The 20,642-nt window shown below is 36.7% G+C and overlaps 1 protein-coding gene across 2 annotated transcripts in view; it reads left to right on the plus strand.

Annotated features, from left to right (window-relative positions):
• The first annotated feature begins 5,676 nt into the window (after positions 1–5,676).
• The window catches only part of oprl1 (opiate receptor-like 1), a 39,919-nt gene continuing 24,953 nt past the window's right edge, over positions 5,677–20,642 (plus strand). The window contains exons 1-2 of one of the 2 annotated variants that reach the window (XM_087780755.1): positions 5,677–6,141; positions 11,353–11,570. In XM_087780755.1, the coding sequence (XP_087636881.1) occupies positions 11,362–11,570 (209 nt within the window). In that variant the 5' untranslated portion in view covers positions 5,677–6,141; positions 11,353–11,361. The remainder of the gene's footprint in view (positions 6,142–11,352; positions 11,571–20,642) is intronic. The other variant, XM_087780754.1, reaches the window with a different exon arrangement.

Raw genomic sequence — 20,642 nt, forward strand, 5'->3', positions numbered from 1 at the left:
GGTCAGACAGAGTTTGACGGCTGATGAAGTTAGTCAAACTAAACCGGACATGTCTATGTTGACAGGAGGTTGTGCCTTCCCCCACGTTGTAAAAAAGGACCGGCAGCTTGGAGGGTGTCACGTTTGGTGGCAGCGGTTTTATGCGCAGGTTTTCTCTCAGTTCTGAGACCAGACAAGGATGAATAGCTACTGCCCCTGCTGGTCGGTCAGATGGAGAGATCCGTGGCAGTTGGCTATCATAAGAGATGAGCATGATGATGACATCTATCGACCTTACCTACGCGTACTTTCATGTCCCAATAGCTTCAGGTTCTACGATTGGTGCAAAGCCCTCTAACCAGGTTGCCCAGCTGCCTTTCTCAGCTGAGTTTTCAATTGTAGGAATTGCGGTGGGTATTCCCTACCTCTTATGCAGCACCAAGCTCGGTGGAGAGTTCATAAAGCTTTCTCTGAGACGAAGAAGGGCCTAGAATATTAACCAATTGCAAAGCGTTTAGAGGGTTTTGCTCTAATTGTATAACCTGAAGTTATGAAAATAAATAAATAACTGAAGGGTTTTCAGGCCTTTGGGTCACCTTGACCCTGAAATAACCGTTGTTTAAGAGCAAAACAAGATGCTTAGATATCAGCTTCAAGAATGACTAGAGGTCTGTGAAATGGAAAACATTTCTAATATAATGGTGACCATTATCTATCTGCTTTTGAAAGAAAGAACAAAATGACAAGCACATTTGTCAAGCAATCACATGGAAGTTAAAGGAACACTAAAATGCTTTCCAATTTCCTACTTACAGTAAACAACACTTCATCACAGACCACTCAATCCTGGAAATGGCTTTCTATATTTGTGCACCCTTTTCAGTAATCTACAACTCGGCTGCCTTTTTTGCACAATTAATTTAATTAGTTCACAAAAGGATTTGAATTCAGTTTAGGTACAGCCTGTAAATCTGAACCAGAATTAAAGCCCATCACTTACAGTACAGTACATGAAAGACAGTTAAGCCCCTTGTTAACTTCAACAAGAAGATTGATGAGTGCAATCAAATATCTTGTTGTTGCTAGGCAACAAGAGGAAGGAAGGGCTTTTGGGTTCCTTCTAGAAATTGTATAGAAAGTTCTAATATGATACAAATCAATAACACTTTTTTAAAGATGTTGTTGTGGCAAAATGTTTGACAACCCAAATGTACTCATTGCCATTTGTCTGTGGTGTGAGTTGAAGGTAATTTAAAGAGAATTATTATGAATCGTCACACCTCACGAATTTCACAGATACAATGTCAGTTTTAAAGGAAGAAAGTAAGTCAAGTGATGGGGAAATAGAGATCCTGAAAATAGCCTGGATAAACATTGAAGAGTGAAGGAATGCAAGAATTGTATAGATTGACAAGTCAATGATTTAAATACATGTAGTATTTACTAAAGACACGAGTTGTCAAACGTGTATGATTAATTCATTTTTTATTTTTACTTTGCTTTGCAGAAAACCATAAAGGTTATTATTTGTCAGAAACATTTAATTCAATGGATTGTTTAACTCTGCCTCTAATAGGGCCACATATATAGACGTGTATGCTGTTTAGATGCTGTTTTAATAGATCAGAACATTCCATAAATAGAATTATGTTCAGCCTGTTCCTTGAAATACTGAAATGGAACTCATAATCAAGACTTCATTGCCCAACCCATTTTAACTTTTTGTTAGTCTTCAGCCCATTTATTGTTTACAAATGACAAATTAATATCTTTGGAAGGCATATTTTCACAGAGACTTTATCTAGCCACGATTACATATAAAGTCAGAGGAGAGCGCTGAAGCATATACATTTCTTAAAATATTACTCTGGTTCCAGCTTTGAACTTCAAGCCTCGGTTTCCTGGGGAGATTCAGCAATGGGGCTCTGATTGCTACCAGCGAATAACTAAAAATATTTCAATGGGTTCTCGGGAGGCGCGGGTGCAGCTAGATTATGAATAAAAACTACAGAAGGCAGTTTCCAATGCTTGGCTGTGTAAGGATTCCGAAGCCAGAGTCAGAAATTAACATGTATTTTTTGTTGGAGATACTTCAATATATGTAAGACATCAGTAAGAGACATAAATGAACGATTCCCTCTCACTTATCTCCAGCAAAGCTAGAACATTGTCTGAGATGTTGGCAGCAAGGAAAAACAAGTTAAAGTCGCTGTACAAAAGGTAATTGAATTATGTTACAATTGACCATCATTTTTCCTCAATCTTTTGAAGGATTCATCACTCGCATGCTTGAACTAAACCTAGCCTTAGAAAACATAGCATCAACAACACAACTTGCATACTCTGCATTGCTTTAGGGTTGCTTAAAATATAAATTAAATAAAGATTCAACTCTAAATATAAGACAATGTCTCAGTCAACAAGTTAAAAATTAAAAATCTGTGACATTGTAAACAAGAGCAATTCTCAAGTCATCATTTTTAAAGGAAAGAAATAAGTGACCATAAATGTTATTTAGATAAATTGCAAGTAACTATGTGGAATGAATCATGTGGCAAATATGGCAATGTTGTTGCATGGAAAAGAAATCTCTCTAACACTATTTTGAAAACCCCTGGAAGAGACCAAGGAAGTAGACCCAGGACATGGAGCCTACCTGCTAAAGCTACCATCCCTGCGACCAACCCCAAATAAGCATAAGAATACAAAGACTTAGTATTATTAAATATATTATTTTTGGGGATAGTTCACCCAAGTTCAAATTTCAAAATGACGGTCACAAACCATGCACACTTGCCTTTGTTCTCCTCGCCCCAAATAATTACTCAAAAACATGAATAAACCTCCATACTACTTGCTTGTAACTTCCCTCTTGTATTGAACCCTCAACAAGGAAAATTGTTGATGAAAAACTTCTATAGTTTACAGGCAAAGCTATAACGCTTACATCGGGGGTGGGCATTATAATTCTTAAGGGCCACATTAAATTCTGCGAATGTCATCAGGGGCCGTCGAGCAAAAGAAAGATGAAAAAATCCCTAAAAAAAGGACATTCGTCATTAGGCCGTGACATTTATAATGCTAAATAAAGTAAATAAAGTTCTACCTAGAGCCTACCATAGAGGTATTTGGATGTTTTTAAGACAAAGATGAAGATATAGAAAAGTGAGCCCTGGTCATACATTTTTCCGTATAATTTCAAAAATGAACAGATTACCCTTAGATGATATGAGGGGGAGTATAAAATTATAGGAATGTGAGTTTTGGAACTATCCCTTTAATGGTTCAATAGTAAGTAAGTAAGTAAGTAAGTAATTTTTAAACCCTCGCAACAACTACTGCTCCACCGCATGCCCTGATGAACGCTCGAAATCTCGATTCAAGCAGAGATTTGGAAGAATGATACATTTTCCTTACCTTCAAGGCTCCTCTATTTTTCATCTTTGCATCAAACAAAAGGTAGGAATATTCATGCATTATCCATATTTCATGTTTCCAAAACCATCTGCCAGATTTTGTTCAACAGAACCAAAGTTTTTGCCCGTTCTAAATGTGTTTGTGGTATCCCTTGTGTTACCTCTGGGTCAAGGGGAACAACCTCCACTGAATATGTATGCAAACTGGAAGCCATTGGGATCCAACTGCCTAAGAACTTTTTCTACCTTATGACAGTAACACATTTATATTAAAGTCTTCATTGAAGAGACAGAGTTCTTTCTTTTGCCACAATCTTGTATCAGTCTACGATCCATTTAAACTGAACTAATGCACAAATAACTGTATTTTTTCTAATGCCATTTATCATCAGAAAATTAATTATTTCATTTTATTCACTTCTCTTTTGTGCTCCTTTTCTCTCTTTAAGAGTTTGTTGCAGCATACTGGTTGACACATAAGCCTTCCTAATTTTACACCACAGAAGCAGATTTAATTTAAATTTTAAGCAACTGTTTGTTTTAAGTAAGTTCTACAATTATCTCACTGCTTTGCCATGGTGTAACCCATAGCAATAGCCAGTCGAGGTAAGAGCACACAGAACCACAAACACAAAAGTAAACTTTCTTCTTCTTCTTATTAGGACAATAATATTTAAATTAAAATAATACACCATCATCACCCACTAAAAACACAGTCAATATAAATCAGCAAATATATTAGTGAAAAACAAAAATAGCCAAAAGTACATATATGTTTTTTTTGTTCGAATCACTATTAACACCACATCCCAAACAAGATGATATGACGACATAAGCAAAAACCATAGCCAGCAGGCTCACTTGATCACAGTTGACACATCTGCGTGGAATTGATCCAAAACATCTCAGCAAGACAAATAGTGATTGCAAAAGTGTAATGCTGACCTGAGTACGTGGTGGAAAAGCACATTTTACATGCAGTAAATTGTGCTGTGCACAAAAGGGAGTTCTGTCTGTGTAATGAGCTTCCTGTGACATTCACTTCACAACAGTGGGTCCTAATGGAGAACATTTTCTTTTTTCGACCACTTTAAAGCTCTAACTAAATTGGTTTCAGGTGTCAAAACAAAAGTTACACTCTAATGCCATCATCAGATATATTTACTACAGATACTCTGCATGCCATCATTACCATATGATATCTGCAGGATAAATATATTAATTTTAATATAGGAATAAAAGAACGCAAAGAAAAAGGATATGGGCTGGAGATAAATATTACATTATTAGGTTTTAAGTTTATTAGCTACATATGTTCTATTCTGAATTGTTAATAATAATGATAATAACAATAACTGCTTTCCATAAGAACAGAATTAAAAACCAACAGATTCATCTGAAAGTGACCCACTACAGTAAAAACAAAGCAGAATCTGTAATTGATATTTTCTTTCTATATTAATGTGTACTAAAAATATGAACAATAAGTTATAACAGTTTTGACACTTTACTTAATTTCAGTGTCAGTTTCAGGCAACAATTTCCTTTTCAGTCCATCCCTCATAAGTAATATTTAAAAGAAAGGCTTTAATATAGTAATATATGACTTGAATTCATAAAAATTATGAGAAGTAAACGATAAATCAAAACTAAGTGATTATATGAAGATAGATTGAGACAGCAAATTGTTTAAAACTGTAAAGACGCAAACAATTATTCATCAGAAATATATATATATATATATACTTTTAAATGGTTTTGTATATTTATACCATATATAATTATATGTGGAACAATCTTATCCATCCAACACACACCATGTATTCCCACAGGAACACATTTTTTTCACACCTAGGTTGAATTTATTAGTGATTTTATTTTATGTTGTGTTACAAAAAGTCGTGTTTTCATTTTTTTTTGCCAGTAGAGAGCAGATATAGGTGAGCAGGGTAAACCTTTATACATTCAGATGGAACTACACTGTACACATAGCACTCAACAGTTAGCTTATTATACAAAAAAATATATATATATATACAAAAAAAATCACAACAATCTTTTAAACTGTAAAGACGCAAACAATTATTCATCAGAATCTTCTTCTATTCAATTGACCTTAATTGTATCATTTGATTCCTTTCAAACATTATTAATGTCACAATTGGGCAAAAGGTGGCAGTATTCCTGCAGAACGTGCAGAACCCACGGGAGAGGAATTCCATTAAACCTCGCAATGTCCATGCATTTCCACAGAAATATTCTAATTATAGTTTTTGCCAACAGAAAAAAATAAATCAATTAAAAAAAAAACATATAACCTCAGGGGGTTTACTGCGCGCATAAAGGGTGAGAACATGAAGTCTGGAGCACGAGATTGCTTCACAATTCCAGGGATGCAGAGGGAGGTGATGGAGCCGCATTGATCCTGTCTGTCGAGGGGTGGGCTTGGGTGGTGGTGGGCCTGGTAAAAAACGCTGCGAGAAGGACGGCAGGCTACATCTTCATGCTCGCAGACCCCTCCTCCTCCTCCTCCTACTCCGCCTCCTCTAAACATACCCTGGTGCTGCGGACTGGAGGTGAAACCGTCGCTCCCTGCCTCTTCCAAATGGGTTCGGATCTCTACACCGACTTGTAAGAAAACGCGGTAGAAACGCCCAACGGACCGCGGACAAGATCGCAGTCCAGAAGAAGTGCGCAGCAACTTCCAGCTCCGTCCTGCAGGGAGATCCATCTCAGGTAGAAAACGGTAGGACGCACAGACACCAGCGCCTGTCTGGACCACCGCGACTGTGCTGCATGTTTATGCTGCTCTGTTTATGACAGCTAGTATCAACACAGGGATGCTTCGTGTGTCCTACATACATACTGCTGCTGTGTTTAGACTTTTTACATTCGCTTCGTCTGGCGGTGCGTTCAAGTGACTGGTTGCTCAGGGGATAGAGATGAAGCGCTAAGGTGCGTTCAAGTGTGTTTACCTGAGGCACATGATTACCAGTTTTTTCCAAAGTGAACTGTGCTTTATGATGTGGCTCTTTAGTCAACATATTTTTTACTTAAAGATAGATTTCAAAAATATACTGTGTATTATGAAGTATTCCAGCTTAGTTTAAACTAACATTTAACATAAATATTTCTGAAAACCGTGGAAAAATAAATCCCTTTTAGACGTTCAACCTCACAATTATTGCCGTTTTTATTTCAAATAAGCTGTAGTTTTTTTCACCACCTTGTGACAGACAAATAGACACAAATGAATGATTATTTCACACTTCCTCAACTTCATTTTCCAAATTCTAGCTATCTTCTTAGAATTTAGAGAGTGATAAATGGTGGTTAAATTTGGGATACAGATCCCAAGGTTATCCACTATCTGAACAGATTATATCATACCATTTGGCGGTTAAGTGTTTCTTAAAGGACTCCTTTTATCTACCTAATAGAATAAATAGACTAAGGTTGTAAGGCAATTAAAAAAAAAGCATACATAGTAGAAAGTTTGAATTACATAATGTAAACGACTAAATAAATGAAAATTTGTTAAAAAAGAAAATATATATATATATATATATACTTTTAAATGGTTTTGGTTATATATACCATATATAATTATATGTGGAACAATCTTATCCATCCAACACACACCATGTATTCCCACAGGAACACATTTTTTTCACACCTAGGTTTATTTTATTAGTGATTTAATTGTCTGTTGTGTTACAAAAAGTCGTGTTTTCATTTATTTTTTTGCCAGTTGAGAGCAGATATAGGTGAGCAGGGTAAACTTTCAAAACCTTTATACATTCAGATGGAACTACACTGTACACATAGCACTCAAAAGTTAGCTTATCATACAAAAATATATATATACAAAAAAAATCATAAAAATCTCATACTGAAACCAACCAGCGTTAAAAGGAACAAACAAGTTCTCAATGTGTGTCACGATTTAGTCATCTTTGGGAACTTTTCCTCAGTTCATGACACATACTTTCAATTTCAGAAAGGCAGACTTTCCACAACTACACTCTCTGACCAGAAACAATGAACAATAGAAAATCACAAACAGACCAATCACTGCATTTGTAAAATCTGATAATGACACCTCATGAAAGCCCTCAAGTAATCGACCTTGTTGTCGCCCTTGTGCTGTGTGACTGGTGAAATTTCTCAGTAACAGTAACCTACACAGCCAACAATACACGTCATCTTGGACTTGACAAAGTGTGACTCTTGGAAGATTTTCACAAGTGTCTTGTGCAGTTTAAACTGAGCTCAGCTATGCCAGAAAATGTGTTAGTCAGGTGATTCTGGCTTCACATTTTATACAAGCACAAAAGTGGAATAAAATCGGGCTGTTAATAATTTTATAATCATGCTCTCTATGACTTATGCATGCTTAAGTGTTTTTCTTTGGTTATGATACGATTGATGTTTTGTTTAGATAATTACACTAACTGCTCAGTGAAGTAGTACAGCAGCCCATCCGGCGTGGCACTGCAGCCGTACATGGACACTCTTCAGCCTCTTCAGTTCAGCTGCGTGTTCATCAAAGCTCAGGGAACTAGTGCGTCATAGATCTATGCATGCACGCTGCTTTGCAGCAGCCGCAACCTGCAAAAAAAAAAAAAAAAAACACGAGAAGATTTATGATGGCTTTAATGAAATGCATTCCGGGGGAAAAACTCTCATGCAGGATTTATAAAGCAACGCTGCACCAAGGAAGTGCAACGTGTAGCAGATTAAGATCTCACTACTACAAGATGCAGAATATTATCTACGCATTGAACATAGTTGTAAGGCTCAAGCATTACTTGTTTTACAATCAGTTGGTTGGTCTATCAAATCTGTGCCTGGAGGAATTACGGTCGCTAGTTCAATTCCAGGTTAGTGTAGCTTCCCGGTTCAGTTCAGTTTTTGCAAGTTATTTTTGATATAATTACTGTTTTATCTTTTACCCTTCGTAGCTGCTCAACTCTACCACACCAGCTGAAATACCAGCTCATTTCACTTGAGAATTTGTGGAGAAACTGAATTAATTAAGTGCCAGGATAAAAATATGTCATTGTAAATATTAAAATAACTCAAACGTATCATCTCTCTTTGCTTTAACAAATAAAAACAGATCATTATTTTTATTATTAATATTATTACATTTGAAAAAAAATGAGATAAAATAAAACACAATAAAATAAATAAATATGAGGACATACAAATTAAGTGACACACAAAAAATACAATTTAAAATAAATAATATTCATGATATGGACAGCAGGTAGAAACAGGATGATTTATTTCATCATAGAGTTTTAATATTTTTATGTTGTCAGAAACATGCCATGGTATAAATGTGTCATGCTTATCTTTGCACCAGTGGACTGAAATAATAAGTGCAAATGTGACTGATATTGGCTGCCTTCCTGTTTAAATGGCTGCAACAACTCAATAAGCTCAATTTGGTTCACGGACGAGAAGCACGAATGAATTCCCTCCGAAAACACCCTAATGATGTTGTTGACTAGCCGGAAGCAATATATAGATATAAATAAACATACAAGGTTCTTCATTAGGCAGTCAATTACACGACGGCATCAACAGACGGCATTTGTTATTTAGATTACAATTTTGGTAGTACTTAATTAGACCCAGATATCTATAACGCTTTTATAATACACTCACAAGTTATGATAAAGTAAAGTAAAGAAAAGGTTATGTATAAAGTGCCTTTCTAGACCAGGGTCTGTTAAAATAGATACTTTAAAAGGCGTAAGTAAGTAATTTGTATTTATATAGCGCTTTTCCAGACCAGGGTCACAAAGCGCTTAAACAATCAAAACAATACTCACTAAAATATATACTTTAAATGTCAAGATAAAACTGATAACACAACAGGAGTTCCAGAAAATCAAGGAAAAGCCTGAACAAATAAGAATGTCTTAAGTTGTTTTTGCAGAGGTAGAGGAAGATTTTTCCAATGCCTAGGAGCAACAGCCTGAAAGGACTTTTCTCTTCTGGTCTGGAAAGCATGTGCTTGGAACCATCAGTAGATTCTGATCCACAGACTTCAGAGCCCGAGCTGGGGTGTAAGGCTGGATCAGATCAGTGATGTAAGGAGGAGCTTGACCATGAATATCTCTGAAAGTAAGAACTTTTAAATTGATCCTGAAAGAAACTGGCAGCCAGTGAAGAGTTTTAAGGATCGGGGAAATGTGAGTTCTTCTACTAGAGCGAGTCAGAATTCTCGCTGCAGAGTTTTGTATTAACTGCAGGCGAGACAGCTCCTTTGAGTTTAGACAAGAAAATAAACTGTTACAATAGTCCAAATGAGAAGACACAAATGCATGGATTACAAGCTCCAGATCATTTTGTGAAAACATTTTCCTACGTTTAGAGATTTTTCTCAGTTGAAGGAAACAGTTTCCGTTCAGTTTTCTGCAGTGTTGAACTAGAGACATGTCTTTGTAAAATACAACACCCAGGATTCTCAGGCTCAGTTTGACAGACTGACCCAACTCACCCAAGTACTGACTCAACCCTGGAACCATATAATCAGGCGCAATAACCAGAATTCATAATGTTTATTAATAAATAATCATAACACTTCAAAGCCTCTTATTACCGATAAGGTCAGGAAAATAATACACTATTGTCAGTTTTGAACTTGCGTTAATTGAACAATAGTTATTTTGAGTGAACGTGACTGAACATACTGTGCATGATGAACTTTCTCTGTTAATTCTGGTGTCTGTGAACTCCACACTCTGTTCTGGTTCAAAATTGTATGTCTGAATCATGAACTCTGTAATTTAAATTTGACATGTCCAGTTTAATGTAAGAGTAATTTATGTCATTCATCGGATTTTATTTACTAAGTTACAAACCTGATGCTCCGTGTGTCCGTCTGGGGGTCCATGGGGGGGAATTCCTTGGACGACCACATTTGAGATTTTGTGCTGGATTGCAATAGTTCCCAGCGAAGGAGCTGCTCTGCTAAGTAGAAAACCCTGACCCAAAATCAGGTTTTCCATAGGTCATTGACCTATGGAAAAGGGACTTCAAGAACATGCAGCAATGTCCACATATTATCTATGCAGGCAATGTTAGTGAGTTGCTTACAGTTTTTAAATATTATACCCTGATCTTAGTAATGAAAATGTTTTTTTTTTAGTGTTATTATTGTTATTTCATATTTAAACTGTGTTTATAATTTCAGGGATATCGTGCTATAATGTATTATAACTTACTGTCTTAACAACATATTAACTTATATTTACACACAATTAAGAATTGTTTTTGTAGTAGAAAAAACCCATTTCGACGTAATCGGCCGGACCGAAACAGAGAACAATTTGCTCTTTAATTTAATTCTCGATACTTTCTTATGAACGTTGTTCTAAATGGTTTACAGTCAATTCAATGCAATTACCGAATTTCCCCTCGCGGGACAAATAAAGGATTCTGATTCTGATTCTGAATTCTTCACAATAGGAAGCAGAAGTAAGAAGAAGCAATCATCCTTCAGAGCAGATATATATAGGCAGAATCCACCTGATTAGTATCGCTTAGACATGAAATAGCAAACCTATGCATAAGTATCGAATCAGTTTTCAGTGACAAACAAACTAAAGCTGAATACATATTTTAATTACACTTTCAGAAGAACCAGGGATAAATGGTTGGAAAGAAGAAGATAAGAGCGATAGTATTGTTCCTCATTGGACCAAGCAGAACACCAGGGAGATTCAGAAATTTACTGTTTAGAGTTAATAAATATTCATGTTCAAGTAGGATGGGAGGAAGTCTGCGTCACTGCTGCAATTCTTAGCAGCTCAATGCTTTTTATAACACTCATTATTTTTTTTTACATACAAACTTGTATATTTTTTTTCTTTTTAATTTTATCCTCAGTTCTTTTAAATATATAATAAATCTAAAATATGTTTTTGTACATTTTTTACAGATCTAAATAATGGACTTCGCAGACAACTTGTTGCTGGCCGAGCTGAGTCACCTGCAGCTCTACAATGACTCGCTGTACCAGAACAATTTTAGCGGCATGTACAACGAGACCGATGCTTTGCTGCCGACCAGCGTGAAAGTCACCATCGTAGTCGTCTACATGATTGTGTGTGTAATAGGCTTGGTGGGGAACTTCCTGGTCATGTATGTCATCATCAGGTAAGTGTGTACAATTGTCCTTTAAATGGGTACGTAACAATGGATATTTTCCTGATTATCTATTTGGTCATTCTCGATTCCCTCATATTTAGTCCCCTTTATCCATATAAATGCCTGTGTTAAATATATATTCTTTAACATATTTCAATATACATTTTCTTGCCTATGTCTATAATTCCATCACATTTTCAAATAATTATGTCACTCTGGGCCTCACATACATAACTGAATGAATTGTTAAAATGAATGACTTCAATTCTGGATTGAGTGCAGATCACCAAATATCATAAGAATTCAAACTGTTAAACTCAGAGGCCATGAGGTAAAATGAAAGTTCCACAATGGCATTTTATGTGACTGACAAGAGCTATCAATACCTTAAATTATATTTAATACGTTGGTGTTCAATCAGAGCAGATTTTGAGGAATTGGAAATAATAAATTTCAACAATCATCCAAATCAGGGGTCTCAAGTGCGGAAATGTTGCAGGTTTTAGATCCAACCAGTCAAGTTCATATAGTCAAACAGTAATCAGCTGATAGTCAGTCAGGTGCTGCTTGTTTAAGCTGACACCTGATTGGTTAACTCATGTGTCCTCGACTGGTTGCAACAATAATCTGCACCATCTCTGCCCTTTGCTGGATGCGGTTTGCACCCATAAGCGTTTTTCTGATATGAATGTTCATGTTTGGATCGAGTTGCCCATGGTGGCGGTGGGGTTATGATGTGGTCAGACGTATGTTATGGATAAAGAACACAGGAACATTTTATCAATGGTTTTGGTAATGCACAGAGATACCATGATGACATCCTGAAGCCCATTGTTGTGCCATACATCTAAGAATGGAAGTTGAAAAAAATCAACCAGGTTATACCTGGTCTAAATAAAAATTGAAACTATTAATGCAGATTATGAAGTTAATTGAATGAAATACGGTGAAGTGGCTAAGTCTAGCCAAATCAAACCAATGAGTCGCTTTGGGCTAGAACACAGTACAAAGTTTAAATTCTAATTGTATCATAAAAACGTCTAAGGTAAATGCCATCTTGAGCTTGCAAAAATAACAGAGAAGTCATGTATATAAATAAATACGTGTCTACTATAAGAACCCCCGATATTATTGCCATACATTTGATTCATAAATTTAATTATAAATAAATTGAAATGCTTAATAGTCACATTCAGAATCACACACACAACCCAGTCGAAAACCACAAGAAAATAGGTAATTAAACAGGTCAAAAATATATTCGTTCCATAGTCAGGGATTCCTGATAATATAATTTAATTTTTTTTATTCCTTTTTGAGTTATTTTCTGAACAGACTTACAAGACTTTGCTACAGTGTCCTTATAACGCACTGAAATCAAACAAGCCTCTTGATGATATCAAATCACCATATCTCGTAGGAAAGAAGAACCTCATAGAGCTCTTACAAGTAACCTAAACTTTCCCATCTTGCAAGCTAATCGTTTGCGACAGGTTCTGTCAGAAACAGCCGCCAGCGTCATAGTCTGTGACACTCACCAGTGACGGTGCCCACTGGCTGCTTTGACACTGACGCAGTAAATGATTAATTGACAAATGGAGATGAATTCATGTCGAATCGAGTCACTTCTTCGAAAGGATGACAGCATGGACCATGGTCTTGATTCCAAAAAGGAAAATAAATACAGATATGGACGTGAAGTTATTCTCTCTTATATTTTACGGTTTAGAGACCATTCAAAATGGATTTCTGTAAAGTAATTCAGACATGACATCAGGCTTGACCTTTGCATGGGGTCACAAACAATAAGGGAATTTGTCTAAATGCACTTTTTCCTTTTGGCTCCATGTCCTTTTATAGAAAAAAAAAAACACCAGAATCATTTTGCTCCCATAGTTTATGGCAATCATTTGGAAGGAAAGTGCACTTGATAGCCTCCTTGATCCCTCTTCTTTTCAGCTTCTCTTCTAACTAAAGAAATGTCACATTACCATGTCATGCCTTGAATGTAAGGGATAGTTAACTAAATGACATAAGGGAAAGCAATGATTAATAATATACATCACCTAAGTTGAGTTCAGGTCATAACAACGTTGAACGCTTTACTAACTAACTTTAAAACGTTTTCTTTGAAAACCATGTATGAAAACTCTCCCCTGCATTCAATAAACAGTCACGACTTAGTATCTGTTGTAATTAAAGAGTGTTTAATCATTAAAAATACACAAAAAATATATATAAACTCTAGATTTTTCTTTTTGCTCCCATTTTTTATGAAATTAACTCAAAGATCTAAAACATTTTCTAAATACAAATAATAACCATTTCTCTCAAATGTTGTTCACAAATGTGTCTAAATCTGTGACAGTGAGCACTTTACTAAGATGATCCATCCCGCTGGTGTCGCTTAGACTGGCCACAATAGAAGGCCACTCTAAATTGTGCAGTTGTATCACACAGCACAATGCCACTATGTCACAAGTTTTAATGGCGGTGTAATTGGCATGCTGACAGCAGGAATGTCCACTAGAGCTGTTGCTTGTGAATTGAATGTTCATTTCTCTACCATGAGCCGTCTTCAAAGGTTTAGAAAAAACATCACCTCATGTTACAAGGATCTCTACACCATTTCCGGAAGCTGAAAACAACAGTGAAAGAACATTTCACATGCCACAATCAACAACCTTATCAACTATATGCGAAGAAGATGTGATGCACTGCATGAGGAAAATGGTGGTAACACCAGATACTGACTGGTTTTCTCCAATAACAAAACACTGTACATTTCAGAGCGGCCAATCTAAGGCACACATGTGCAATAATCCTGCTGTCTACTCAGCATCTTGATATTCCACACCTGTGAGGTGTGATGGGATATCTCGGCATTGATTATCTCCATCATAGATTTAGACAGATTTGTGATCAATATTTTAGAGAAATTGTTATTTTGTATATGAAGAAAATGTTTTAGATCTTTAAGTTCATCTCATAAAAATTAGGAGTTGCTTTATTGCAGTTATTTAAACAGTTATGAAGTAAAGAATAGTCAAGAATGCCTTTAATTGTCTCTCAGGTCTGGACTGCAGTGATGATGTTTTCATTGAGAGGTAGGCCTCTTGTCCAAGTGTTCGGCAAATCCTCAGGATTACTAGACACAAACATAAAATCAGAATCTGAATTATTTTAATCAACATTGTTGGCAAAGGATTTCACCTACTATGATGTGTGATTTAAACACAGTTGTGGAAGAGGAGTTGCAATACTAATACATAAATCTGTTTTTTATTCAAATTAATAAGTGATAAAGAGGGTAGATATGTTATAGTAAAAGGCAAACGAAAGAATGAAAATGTGACTCTGGCTTGTGTTTATGTTAAAGTGATATTTTTAAAGGATTTATTTGACAACATAATATCAGAAATGGATTGGACACTCATCTGTGGAGGAGACTTCAATGTGTTATTATAGAGTAAATTAGATACATCCAACAATAGGAAAAATATCAACCATGTGCCAAAAAAAATCAAAAACATGTTAAGAGACTATGGCTTGATCGGCATTTGGAGAAAGCTACATCCAAATAAGAGGGACTACACTCACTATTCAGCACCTAATAAAAGTTATGCAAGGATTGACTATTAACAAAAAACAGAAACAAGTCCCAGAAAAATAAGACTCAAAATAATAAAGTGAGGACAGAACTATGACAATTTTTATTAAACAAGAAGATTATTATAAAGTGGAGCAGTGTGTGATAGGAGAAGCAGATGTATCCGACCACAATCCTGTCCTATTAAAAATGTAGTCACTAAAGTTAAACTTTATTTATTACAGGTGATTGTATGGAAACAGGACAGATTCACAGCTTGATCCTGTCAATATTCTGTGACACAGAGTCAGCTTATCAATTAATTAAACAATGATAAATAAATACATATGTGCGTGTGGAAGAATTAATGTACAAATTCCAAAACAAAAGCACACCAGATCCAGAAGCTGGCCCTCATGAGAGACCTGTCCCCATGCCATCAAACACTCAAACAATGAACGTTTTCAACATTTCATCTAGTGGCTAAACTTTAGACCTACACTTATGAACATTTCATATGTGAGCACAAGCTCCCATATCTTTACATTACATAACTGTTTTGTCACATTACTTTGCACTTGTCTTTTATTAGAACATTTATTTTGGATTTAACTTTTTGGAACTTTGATGATTAAATCATTAGAACCTCAACACAATTGGTGAGTGCATGGGCCTGCAAACTATAACTAGAGCAGAACTGCTGTATAAAGAATGCACATCCCTGAAGCAAGAGAGACTATCAATACCTTTCATGTGCCGTAAGACTCATTAAAGTATCATACGATGCTCATATCCTCAGGTGATCCAGTGAAAGGATAAATAACTCATTCATCTGTATCTGGCGAGGATTTGAGCTGCTCTGCTACACTCCACCTTTCTCTGCCAATTCCTTGTTTAAGGTTTAAAGGCTTTTTTATCAACAATTATCCCATTCTTTTCATCATATGTTTAATTGAATATTTCAGAACCGTGTCACAAACGATTGGAGATGGTTGCAATTAAAACTTATATAATCTAATTTCCTAAAATATTGAAATTCAAAGTTGAGTTAACCCCTTATCTTCACTTGAAATTAACATAAACAGAGTGGTGGTTTCATTTGTTCCGTGTAACAGTATCTAGAAAATAAATCTTCCTTCCCTTGGCTGTATTATACGAGCCCCTAAGGGGACATGAAAGGAAAAAAATAATATTGTGTGATCAAAATTAAAATCTTGTTCATTGGGTTACAATCTTAGGTATTTCACGAGTGGATCATTTCGTCTGGATTAAAATGTTGTATTGTTTGGTTATTTCAAGGCTTGACTTCCTTTAGAAGATATTACATGCACATTCTAACATAAAAAGGAAACGTTAAAATCACGCTTTCCCAATTCTTTCAGCCATTATGGAATTCAAATGTGTTTCCTTTTCCCTTAAAAAAAACATGAGAAGCGTTGCTAAAACTCACATGAGCTAGGCTATCAGCATAAATCTCCATCATAACAAGTACAGCCAACAGAGCCTGTGTTGCTGCTTTACTCCAATGCATGGGGGGAACAAGAAGGGGCCGTGTTTCGACTGTTGAATAATAATAATAATAATAATAATAATCTCTATTTATATAGCGCCTTTCTAGAACAGGGTCACAAAGCGCTTTGACAGCCATTCACACATGCCATCTATATCCGTTGATGTTCTACTTGTTACACACTATATATATATCTCTGTCGGAATATCTCACTTGTCGATCAAACGTGTTTACTTTTAGTGTTTGTCGGTAAGTAGTCTCTGTGTGCCAGATATGGTAATGCATTTGCTCTTCACTAATGACCGCAGACCTTGTTTGTATTTTCAAACCTCACTCTCAAAGCAGCTGGTGTCACTCATGTGTGACGATGTATCTCTGCTCTGTGCAACGTATTGTTTTCCTAATGTGACTCAATATTGCATCTCATTGTGATTCCACGTCTCAGCTAGCATCATTGTCCCCGCATCACTAATGAAACGTCATAAATTGTTAATGCAGTCGGTATAACACATTTCTTCTTTTGTGTTGCAAATTATATTTGACTATATTGACTATCACTAACTACTTTCCATGACTGAGAAAAACATTATTGCGCCATCGTCATGTCCATTCCGCTGTCAAATTATTCTGACTTGCAGGTTGTAATTGTTGACGTGCAGTTCAGCTATATAACCAATAGTTATAGGTTCTGTCTCAATTCAATTCAAATAGAGTTCAATTTAATTGAGTCTATTTAAAGTGTCAAATCATATTTTTTTTTCAATTCATTTACCAGTTACAATAAAGTAAAATGATGTGGGAGAAAAGAAAAAAAACCTCCCAGCAAATTAACAATAAAAGAATCACAGTGTGAATCATCACAGGTTCCTGCTTTCCTTTAGAAATTTCAGCTGCTCATAATGCACATGTTTATCAGACTATTTTTCCTCTTTATTTCCAATTTTCAATGTTCCTGAATGAACATGAGGGTGCCACAAATACATTTCTGAGCAATCTGCACTCAGCGATGACAGTTCAAAGTCACCTTAACCAAGCTTGATCATATATAACAACCTTTTACCACAGGAAAATGTACAATATCTATTCCATAATGTGTATAGTTCCAATACTGGTAAAAGTGAGTCGAAGTATGACACATGCTTATTACCTATGTCTTGAAAAGCAGCATGTTTGAAGTAGAAGATACTAGGAGTTATTGAATCTTTCCTCTAATGGTTAAGTCTTTTTATTAAAGAGGTTAAAGAACATGGGCCACCATGGCGGTGCCACCATGGCGGTGCCACCATGGCGTTACCACGATGCGACAGCAGTTGTCCAGTGATACACTTGGTGTATATTGAAGGCAGACTGTCACTGGGATTGATTGGAATATCAGGAAGAAAATGGATATGACGCACTTTCAGGCCAAGGCCAAGTACAGCTAGACATGGAGGCATATGTAAAAGGACCATGAATGTGGAGAAGGATACAGCCCAGAGTCATGCTAGCAAGCTGCGTCAGGATGCTGTTATGGCCACCAAACGTACCACGCATGTTCCAGTGATTTGTGAACAACTAACAAAAATGGATGATGAGACATTTGCCTGAGTGGGTCTCCATTTTGATTGGGCATACACAGTGGCACACTTTGAAATAGCATTCACTTACTTTGAAACGTTCATTAGAGGAGCAATTTTACTGCTCTATTCTGTTCGATGGTATCAATGATAAATCCATTTCCGAAAAGGAAGTCATCAGCGTGAAGTTATTGGAGAATGGATTGCCAAAAAATAGATTACTAGAATTAGTAAAATACTATTTTCATTATGAAAGAACATGTCACATGTGTCTGCTAGATACATTTCATAATATTTCAATATGGCAGTATATGATTTCAGGCACATGTATCATTATTATTCAATTTAATTAAATTCAATTTTATTTAAAGTGTCTTATCTTAACAAAGTTATCTCAAGACACTTTACAGTTGAAGTAAGACTATAGTTGATTAAGGAAAAACAGATCCCAGCAATACAACAATGAGCGAAAAACTGTGTAGTGAGCTATGGCGAGGAAAAACTTCCTTTTAGAAGGCAGAAACCTCGAGAGGAACCTGACTCATTGTTGACGGCTTCCTGCTATGACCGGCTGGGAGGAAAGATTGGGGGGTAGACAGATGGATGAAGAGTGAGGGAGGATACAGTGAGATTGTATTGTAGTGAGAGTAGTGGAGAGTCCATGGAGGTGCTGGAGAGAACTCGGGATCTGATAATGTTGTGGAAATCCTGGGTCAGCAGCAGCTGTATCTGTAATACAGGACTGTAGTTGTGTTAGCTGATTTCTTTCATCTGGTTTCATTGACAAGTAGAGTTGGGTGTCATCAGCATAACAGTGAAAGTTTATAGAGTGTCTTCTGATCAAGTCCCCTAGTGGGAGCATATAGATTGTGAATACGATTGGACCAAGAACAGAACCTTGTGGGACACCATAGCTGACCTTAGTGTGTGTCGAATAGAGGTGGTTGACATGTACATAGTGCGTTCTATCCGACAGGTAAGATTTAAACCAGTTGAGAGCAGTTCCACGTATGCCTATATGGTTTTCTAGCTTCTGTAGAAGGATTTGGTGGTCAACAGTGTCAATTGCAGCACTAAGATCTAGATTATTATATTTAATTGTTATACATTTTTTATTCATATTGTCATTTTAGAATTGCTAAACCAGAGCACTGTGCAGCCTGAGGGGATATGCAACGCAATTACAACAAAGGCCAGAGAAATTAACCTTGACTTGACATCATCATGTGTAGCAACCGCAGCTGATCACCGAACCTCTGTAAACTTTGAGAAGCAGAGTGGTGTTTTGGTTAACCTACAAGAAATGCTTTGGCTTTTGAAGTTCCACTGTGTTGCCCATCGACTTGAGTTAGCCTTGAAGGATGCGTTCAGAGATTAATTTTATGTGAATGAGGTATCGTTAATCCATTGAATTCATATTATCAAATATGTATACCTCCGTGGGTGGTAAATTCGAGATTATTGCTTGGTCTGTCAAACCTGGATTTTGGTCTGGAGACTGGCTAGGCCACTCCAGAACCTTGATATGCTTCTTACGAAGCCACTCCTTGGTTTTCCTGGCTGTGTGCTTTGGGTCATTGTCATGTTGGAAGATCCAGCCACGACTCATCTTCAATGACCTGACTGAGGGAAAGAGGTTGTTCCCCAAAATCTCACAATACATGGCTGCAGTCATCCTCTCCTTAATACAGTACAGTCGTCCTGTCCCATGAGCAGAAAAACACCCCCAAAGCATGATGCTACCACCCCCATGCTTCACAGTAGGGATGGTGTTCTTGGGATGGTACGCATCATTCTTCTTCCTCCAAACACGCTTAGTGGAATTATGACCAAAAAGGTCCATTTTGGTCTCATCTGACCACAAAACTTTCTCCCATGACTCCTCTGGATCATCCATATGGTCATTGGCAAACTTAAGACGGGCCTTAACATGTGCTGGTTTAAGCAGGGGAACCTTCCGTGCCATGCATGATTTCAAACCATGACGTCTTAGTGTATTACCAACAGTGACCATGGAAACGGTGGTCCCAGCTCTTTTCAGGTCATTGACCAAGTCCTGCCGTGTAGTTCTGGGCTGATTCCTCACCTTTCTTAGCATCATTGAGACCCCACGAGGTGATATGTTGCATGGGGCTCCACTCCGATTGAGATTGACCGTCATGTTTAGCTTCTTCCATTTTCTAATGATTGCTCCAACTTTTTTCACCAAGCTGCTTGGCAATTTCTCCATAGCCCTTTCCAGCCTTGTGGAGTTATACAATTTTGTCTCTGGTGTCTTTGGACAGCTCTTTGCTCTTAGCCATGTTGAATGTTTGGGTCTTACTGATTGTATGGGGTGGACAGGTGTCTTTATGCAGCTAACCACCTCACACAGGTCTATCTGATTCAGGATAATACAGTGGAGTGGAGGAGGACTTTTAAAGGCG

This window comes from Callionymus lyra, chromosome 19, assembly GCF_982586985.1.
Source record: "Callionymus lyra chromosome 19, fCalLyr1.hap1.1, whole genome shotgun sequence".
Lineage (NCBI taxonomy): Eukaryota > Metazoa > Chordata > Actinopteri > Syngnathiformes > Callionymidae > Callionymus > Callionymus lyra.